Source organism: Vulpes lagopus, chromosome 10 (assembly GCF_018345385.1).
Source record: "Vulpes lagopus strain Blue_001 chromosome 10, ASM1834538v1, whole genome shotgun sequence".
Taxonomy (NCBI): Eukaryota; Metazoa; Chordata; class Mammalia; order Carnivora; family Canidae; genus Vulpes; species Vulpes lagopus.
The window spans coordinates 26,938,394-26,947,454 of NC_054833.1; the positions used below are offsets into that span (position 1 = coordinate 26,938,394).

Consider the following 9,061-nt stretch of genomic DNA (forward strand, 5'->3'; position numbering starts at 1 on the left):
GCGCTCGTCAAGGCAGGGCTGAAATGGCTCTGGCCGTGCCAGAAGGATCCCAGTATCACCTGTACGTCCTGCAAATGGTGATCGCTAATGGGGCCGTGGCAGGACTGGGAGGCTTCCCGTGGGGTCATGGTCACCAGCTGGAGGCATGCTGGTCCCCAGCAGCGACCAGGCAATTTTAGGCTGGCCAAGGGTGTGCACAGGCTCAGTACACAGAGGAGGAGTGTGCAGAAATCGTCCTTTGGTTCACAGCCTCAGTCCTCGCTGACCCCGAGTACTGGCCGCTCCGTCCCTACACGTAATGGAAACTTAAGAGATGACAACTGTCAAATCCAACCTCCAAGTGCACTGGGATTCACGGGGCCGCCGCCAGCACAGGTTCACTGCATCGGAGTCCAGTGCATCGTATTAAAGGTACCGACCAAGACGACACTCGCCTCCTCGTTCATGCACGTGGTCACGCCAGAGACCATCATGTACACCATGTAGACGGCAGTTCTATTCAACTGCCCCGAGGACGTCATCACGCATACAAATCTCCTCGCTGGGATCTACAGTACGCACCTCTGGTCATCACCCCGGAGCCTGATGCGCTTACAGGCTCCCACGAGGCCCATTTCCTTGGGCATCCCATTCCCTTCAGCTGCCCGCTTGCAGAAATTTCGGCCTCCGCAGTCTCCGGACTGTACGCTCCCCCTCAGCAGCGGAGCTTGAGGGCGTAAGGAAGGAGCTGCCCACCCTCCAGCCCAGGCCAGTGCCCTTAATGCCTCTAATCCAGAATAATGGCTCCTGGATCAATCCTGGAACCCCAAGAACTTCAGCCCCAGTGAAACAAACTGTCCTTGTAGCTGATGTAGCTTCCTGGATGCGATCCCTGGACCCGGCCCAACGCTTTAGGCTCCTGCTTTGCTGGAACAGCAGTTAGTATTTCCAAAGGGCTCGAGCCTTCCATTCCAAAGGCCAGTACACTCATTTTGCAGGGATGTGAGGTCATTTTGCAGCACTTTGCAGGTCAGTGGCACTACTGCAACCTTAGTGCCTCTGTCTTTGCCTCTGAAAAGGCTTCTTGGTAAGCCAAGAACTGGCCCAGCACCCAGGCTCCAGCAAGTCAGGCCAAGTGGCTGCTTATACGGTCCAGGGACTTGCTGCTGGTTCGGAGGGCGACATCTTCTAAATACTGCCGAAGTTTATATGTGAATAAATGCGGATTAGACCAAAACCTTGAGACCCATTGGTGAAGCAACAAAACTGCTCCGTAGTAATCAACCACATATTAACAATAGAAAGTATTTTGACGTTATGTGACAGAAATTCTCCATTTGGGGGAGAATTTCCATTGCAACATCATAAATAGAAAAAGTCTTTTCTCAAAATAGAGGTGAAAATTCCGTTAGAAAAATGCAAGACCTGGGCAGCCTTGGTGGCGCAGCAGTTTAGTGCCGCCTGCAGCCAAAGGCGTGATCCTGGAGACCCGGGATCGAGTCCCACGTCAGGCTCTCTGTGTGGTGCCTGCTTCTCTCTCCGCCTCACTCTCTGTCTCTATGAATAAATTAAATAAAATCTTTAAAAAAAAAAAGAAAAATGCAAGAACTCTACTGACATACGTGCTTAGAGATGCTCTTAGAGATGCATGTGGAATCAGAATAAAATGATTTCATGAAACAAGGGGAAACGTAAATATGATCAATATTTTTTAAAATCCACCACATAAGGGACGCCTGGCGGGCTCAGCAGTTGAGCTTCTACCTTCAGCTCAGGGCATGACCCCCGGGTTCCGGGATCGAGTCCTGTATCAGGCTCCCCGCATGGAGCCTGCTTCTCCCCCTGCCTGTGTCTCTGTCTGTGTCTTTCATGAATAAATAAAATCTTTTTAAAAAATCCAACACGAGACTTATCTACATATATATACGAGATGGACTAGTTCTTAAAGACACAACCTATACACACGCAGATTAAACAACTTCCCCCTCCATCTAGGGAGCTCAGAGCCTCCCTCACATCGATCCAACAGACATAGAATGTGCTATTTACTTATTTTAACTTTTTTTTTTACTTATTTTCAATGTCTATCAGGATTTAAAATGAGTATCTCATATGGTGAGCAATTCTAGGTACAGAAATACACCCAGCAGATCTTCACTGCAACCTGGGCAGGGTGGGGTGGGGTGGTTAGTGTTTGGGCTTTATGTTAACTCCAGTGTAGTTAACATACACTGCAAGTCTGCAGGAGCTAAAAGACTGCAAACAATTGATGTCTGTCAACAGGGACCCGTTTGAATAAATCCTATCCCTAATGGCACCTGGGGTAATGCACAGAGTGGTCTTCCTGTCCATGCCCAGAGTAGCCTTGCAAGAAACATCAACATTATCACCTCTACTAGGGTGCAGAGGGGCTCCTAGGGGGTCTTTATTTTCCTCCCTGTATTATTTGAATACTTCGTCCTTTACGTAGATTACCGACCCACAAGGCAAGCTTTGCAGGAAGACACAGCACGTTCTTGAAAGGAACAATGCCACCATCCGTCTGTCCTGCTGCAGGAGTATGAAAGCCGTGAGCATCATCAACTAGGAGTCTCCACCCGCAGACCCCAGTCAAGAGTTACCTGCTTCATTACCATTAGCGTCCAAAAATACTCCTGCCCTTTTATCCCAGAAGTCTCATGCAACGGGAACTCTTTCTTAACAGGGCCTTTGATATCCAGAGTAATAGATTTAAGCAAGAAATAAAACTGAGTGGGGAGGAAGCAGCAAATACCCCTAAACCAGAAGAACTGAGCTGGATGATGGGGGAGGAACAGGGGAGAAGGGGGCGGGCCTTCAGAGTCTTTTTCAGGTGCTAAATGTTCTGAAAAGACCGCTCTAAATTCCAGCATTTTTGAAACTTCATCAGAAGACCGTTCAAGGCAATATAATGGAACTCTGAGTCATTTCATCAAAGATGAAGTGTTTCTATTTCACGTGCTACTTCCTTGACCCAAGGTACAGAGAACTCTTTGGCCAACCTTCCCATACGTCTGCTGCCAAGGCTGCATAGCTTTTCCCTGAATCTCCTAGTACCCCACTTTAATCACAGATACACCACTGGTGACCTGCTCTTGCTTTAAGACACTCTGGTCCCCTTTCAGTTGGCTGGTAAGGCCCACCATCTTCCCAGCACAGGGCGACTCAGACATCCTACCCCGCGCTCTGACTGAGCCATGTCCAGGGAGCCAGGTTTCCCCACTTGTGTCTGAGAAAGCACTAGCCGCTGAAAGAGACGCTTCCTAGGTGCTGAAGACTCGCTACCAGAAGATCAAAGGAACAGTGTTCAAAGATTCGAAGATTCCAGGAAATATGACTCAGGCCTCAAGCAGGGTAGAGTCCTGCAACAGGCAAAGCTCATAAAAATCATAAAAAAAAAGTCATTAAAAAATGACCTCACAGAGACCCAGGAAGAAAGGCACCATTTGTCCACACATCCTTGAAAGACAGGACTGGCCATGATCTGGATTAAAGAAGGTGACCAGGTCATGTTGCTAAGTGATCCACCTTCTCTAAAAAGAAGAAAATAATAAAAAGAAAGAAAGAAAGAAAGAAAGAAAGAAAGAAAGAAAGAAAGAAAGAAAGAAAGAAAGATCTAATAGGCTCTCTTCTCCTCTCCTCCAGGAAGAGTGTAGGGCCTGGAATCCAGATAATGCCAGGGCAGGAGCCCTGAGTGAGGCAGAGCTGGGCAAACAGGTGAACTTACCTTTCAGGAGGCATGATGCAGAGCGCCTACCTGGCCACTTTCCGCTCTCCTGACTTTTGCCAGCTAAAATATCAGGTATGAACGATGCCGGGTTAATTAATTATTGCTCAGTGATGCATTTATGGTAAGGAAAAGAATCATGAGTGGGAACCATGTCCTGATCGTATCAAGCAGGCACTCCGGCGTCTACGGAGTGGGAGGAGGAAAGACCAGAAAGGGCAACTAACTCTTCACACTGATATGCTTCAAAGATCTCCACCTAACACGGAGTGAAAGAGGCCAAATCAAAGCAGACTATTTACCTTAGGATTACGTTTCTATAAAGCTCTAAAATGCAGACACACCACGGCAGAGCCAGGTGTATAGGAGTGGGGGAGCAGGGAAGGGCACAGGAGGGACGCACAGGGCACAGGTGAATTCCGGGTGCCGCGGGCATCTCCACCCCCGACCGTAGGGGGATTTCCACAGGTGGATACACACGCACCGCAGCCTATCCAGCCGTACCAGCTACACAAATAACAACTTGAGCATGACAGTTATCCAGCAACAGAGGTTAACTTCAGACCAGTGTCCAAGCTCCAAAATATGGAAGGTTGAAATCATCCTCAAAAAGTCAGCCTGGTCCTATTTCTTGGATGTGACATAATCAAGCAGCTATGACTGAGCATGAACCAGCCCAAGGTAAAGTTCATGGGAAAAAATAAAAGCTGGGGCCCAGCACCGCCTGCCCATCACCAGATCCCCGCCTTCCGAGGGACAGGGAAAGGGCTGATCCCCACGGCTCCGCTCCACAGAGCTGCCACTGAGCAGCCAGGTCCCGTGGGGCCTACATGCCACGGCCACAGCCCGGCAGCCCTGGGAGGGCCCCACCTCCGCTCGGTTAGTGACCTAGGCCAAGCTCGAGCAAGGCCAGCAGAGGAAGCCGCAAGGTGCTCTCGTCTGCCGTCCGGAGAGCATCCTCGGTGTCCAGGCCAAGCAGGAGGAGGACCTGGGCAACACCACGAGGCCACTACAACTAACGATGCCCAACAGACACAGATTTTGAAGGACCCTAAGAGAGGGCCCTGAATTGGGCTCAGAGCTTCTGCGGCCTCTGTCTTCCCGGCTGAGAAGTGGGGGTCAGCAGGGAGAACTTTCCAGCCGTTTCCTCAGGCTTGAGCCACAGTGACTCCCAGGCACACACGCCACAAGCCCCACTGACTCCTGCCACGGCCACTCACCCCAGGCAGGGCCACGGGCAACTGCCCCCAGCAGCTCAGGCTCCTTCTCAGCCAGTCAGCTACCTGACACCTCATCCTCCTTCCTGCTGGACACCAACACACACCCAGCCTCCTTCCCACCCCTCTCCCTGTGGACGATTAGGGTGCACAGCCGCCCGGCTCCAGGCCTCAGAGCAGCCCCCCGTGCCTCTGCGTGGACTGCCATTTACTCGACCTCCAGCAATGGGCAAACCACAAGCCACCTGCACACCTGTGGCCTTTCTCTCTGGGGTGTGGGCTCCTTGGTTCCTGCTGCATGACGGAGACTCCTGTTCCCTCTGCTTTCAGTAATCCTCTGGGCTTTGCATCAGCCTTGCGTCAAGAGGAAGCCTGAGCAACCTACAAGAGCCAGGACCAGTCTTCACAGAAAAATGGGTTAGAGATCACTGACAAGGTGGAAAAAGGGCGTAGAAACCCCTGGAAACGAACTGCCCCTTCAGTTTTCTAGACCCCTGAGTGAGAAGAGCACCATCTCTCCCTCTCAGATGATTATAACGTCTCACCCGCTCCAAAGCCAGAACAGGTAAAGCAAAGACATGTAAGTCTTACAAAGGTGGGAACAAGTTCCTGAATATGTTCCGTGGCAGCAAAAAATACTTAGGTATTCATTCTTCCCAATCCCCTAGAGGAAATTCAGAGAAACTAATGAAGGGGGCTGGAAAAAGCAAAAAATAAAGCTGAAAAGGGGGTCAGCTTCCTCAACACTAACTTTCAGGGCCAAAGCATTTGATACCCCTGGTCGGCTTCCCCAGCAACACTGGAGGTTTTGAATATGCAAAGTGCCAGCCATCAACCGGAAAGACCTGGTCAGAACCTTAGAACCCTATAAACAGACACAGTCCCCCAAGTCCCGGCTGGGCACCGCGGCTGCGGGTCAAGGCCTTCTGCCGCCAGACACAGACACTCTGTAAAGGGGGGAGGGCAGGGCTGAGCCGATGGCCCACCGACCCGGGAAGGTGGAGACCAGACGCATCAGTCCTACAGTGGGGCCAGAAGTCAGGGTTGGAGAGACTGAGGTTCTCCGAGGGCCCGAGGGGCAGCGTCCTCAGGACTGCGCCGCAGGTGGGAGCGTCCAGGAGCCGCCGGGGCGTGGGGGGGTGCGCAGGTGCGCGTCCAGGACGCGGGCTTCTGGCGAACGGAGCAGCCCCCGGCAGACGTGCTAGGAGATGCGGGGGCCCGGGGACAGCAGAAGCAGGCTCCCGAGGAGGACGAGGGGTGCAGCAGGGACCGGGCGCAGCGAGGCGACCTGAAGCCGTGCTGGCCGCCCAGGGAGCTGGGAGCGCCCGCGGAGGAAGCAGAGCGGGGACCACGAGCACCGAGAAGGGGCCCGACGCCCGGGGACTGAGCGCAAGCGCCCGGTGTCGCCCGGGGGCCCGGGGTGCCGGGGCTGCCTCCGCCGGGGGGACCTCCGGGCGCGCGGGGCGGGGGCGGCTCACCTGCGGAGCACCAGCAAGCCCAGGAGCAGCAGCAGCAGGACCCCGAGCGTGCGGCCGGGCTTCCGCGCCAGGCTCCACTTGCCCATCGCTGGCGGCGCGCACACCCCGCGGCCGCCTCTGGAGCCTGCGCTCGGCCGCGCGGGAGGCTCGGGCGGGGGCGGGGCCGCGCCCTGGTCGCCAGGGAGACCGCCCGCGTCCCGCCGGCCCGCAGGCGCTCATTGGCCGAGGCGCCCGGCCCCGCCCCCGCGTGGGCCCTGAGGGGCGGGGCCTGTCGGGGGCGGGGCCGGGGGCGGGGCCTGTCGGGGCGGGGCCTGCCCGGGGGCGGGGCTGTACAGGTGGCCTCCCGGAGCAGGTGTGGGCTCGCGCGGGGTCCAGGCCTCCCTGCCGTCCACCTCCGCGGCCCCGGCCCTGCACGGTGTACACAGGTGCGAACACGCCGGGCGCGAGGCCCCGTCCTTACACAGCCGGAGAGCACCCCGCACCGCGCTACACCAGCAAGCCCCGCTAAGGGCGCCTGCGAAGTCAACACTCGTTTTACAACTCAGATTCTGAAGAGGGATGTACGGTGAAAAGTCCGCACATCGTGGAATCTCCTCTAGACGCATTTTCTGCCTTGCGTGGTGCACGTGGGGATAGCCCGCGGGGTGGTGAGTGCAGAGCAAGGCGCCCCAAAACATCTGTTGCCTTTCGGTTCCAGGAGTCCTAGTCCGGTCCTGACTCCCGGTGATGTAGGAAGGAGTTAGGGGCAGAGGGCGCTAGGCAGGGAAAGGCCCAAAGTCAGGCTTCCAGGAATCTGGCCTCCCATTAACCCCAAGGGCACCGAAAGGCCCGAGTCAGGCTCCTACCCCTCCCAAGGAAACAGAGATAAAACAGTAAAAATAAAAAATAAACCCGGCTCCGCAGCTCCACAGTGTTAGGGAGTCTCCCCCTTAAATGGCTACTAAGTGATCACAGAAACCCAGGTGTTACGGAGGAGCCCTTACCCAGAGAGGAACACCTTGTTTGTGCTCAGGATATTCACAAAGAAACATCTTGTTTGTTATAAATCCTCCATGTTTGTTCTAAATATTGACAGGATATTCACAAATCCACCCTGATATTGATACAAAATTTACCAAGTTCCCTGGTCAGTTTCCTATAAAAGACAGCCCCCCCCCCCCCGCAGTGGCCACCCTGTGGGGACCCCTCTCACTCTTGAGCGCTTTCTCGGAACCTCTGCTTGATAAATATTTCTATCCTATCGGTTTGCTCACTGTCCTCCCTGAGATTCATTCTTTGACTCCACGAGACAGGAACCAAGCTCTCCTGTTCACTGGCACTTCCAATTTTTTATCTTAAAAAAAGTCCAGATAGGGGATCCCTGGGTGGCGCAGCGGTTTGGCGCCTGCCTTTGGCCCAGGGCGCGATCCTGGAGACCCGGGATCGAATCCCACATCTGGTTCCCGGTGCGTGGAGCCTGCTTCTCCCTCCGCCTGTGTCTCTGCCTCTCTCTCTCTCTCTCTGTGACTATCATAAATAAATAAAAATTAAAAAAAAAAGTCCAGATAAAACCCTCACATTTCTGAAAGGACGAATAAAATCCTTATCCTGGGACATAATTATGTCATAAAGGATATTGTGTAATATTTGAGCAAACTTCTGCTTTCTAACAATCACACAGCCAAGTGTGTGATTCATCCCAAGAACAAAATTCAGATTTTCCTGAAAGAAAATCTGAAACATTTTCTAGGAAAGCTAACGTTTTTTTCAGAGCATCTGAGTTTCTAGAAAATATTCCCTGTTGCATGTTCAAAACCACTTCCTTCACTTGTGCATGGTTTTGAACTTGTAAAGCTGATAGGAACAAAAGGAGATTTTACTTCTCAGAACAAAGACCTGCAGAGTTTGGTGTGAAGGATCCTTTTACTACCATGAGGCAAATAATTAGGTAGCAAAAGTTAAACCAAAGAGAGAAAAAAACAAACAAGGGGGAGGCTAGCAGGGCAGGCTGGAAACATTCCTGGAGAGGTTTAGAGAAAAGTAGCACACTCCATTTTTTTAAAGACATAAATTGCTTGATACTTTACTAGGACTATGGTGAACATATTTTAACATAATTGGAATAAAAGCTAGCCCATGAGACATGGAGAAAGTGTCAAAGGTGGCTAACCTTTTACCTTTGGAGACCCCCCTGGCCACACCCAACACTCACCCCTCACTCCTCGCGGTATTGCTGGGCAGTAGTACACACATCACGGTATCCTGAGTTAATATGAAGCATCTCCATATTTTTTCAGATACTAGTAAAAACTTGTAAATATGAGCTACTAAACCTCTGAAGTTCTTAGCCCTTCCCTGTATCCCTTGTTTTTTATTTATGAAAGGAAACATAACTCAGCAATCATTAACCCTTAACCTTCTGGGAAGTGCAGAACTATAGACACAGCTACTCATGATTTAAGAACAATCTTACTCTATTTGACTTTAATGATAGCACAGAGGATGTACAAAGATAGCACTCATCTGGGAGGTGTCTTCCTGAGGAGTCGAGACCCCTTTAGGGATGCCTGGGTGGCTCAGTGGTTGAGTGTCTTCCTTTGGCTCACAGGGTGACCCCGGGGTCCTGGGATCAAGACCCACATAGGGCTCCCCGCAGGGAGCCT

At 52.5% G+C, this 9,061-nt stretch overlaps 1 protein-coding gene across 3 annotated transcripts in view; it reads right to left on the minus strand.

Annotated features, from left to right (window-relative positions):
- Positions 1-6,525, minus strand: part of GLB1L2 (galactosidase beta 1 like 2) — a 41,048-nt gene extending 34,523 nt beyond the window's left edge. For all 3 annotated transcript variants that reach the window (XM_041772166.1, XM_041772168.1, XM_041772167.1), the window contains exon 1: positions 6,420-6,525. In XM_041772166.1, coding sequence (XP_041628100.1) covers positions 6,420-6,505 — 86 coding nt within the window. In that variant the 5' untranslated portion in view covers positions 6,506-6,525. The remainder of the gene's footprint in view (positions 1-6,419) is intronic.
- Between the last annotated feature and the right edge of the window lie 2,536 nt (positions 6,526-9,061).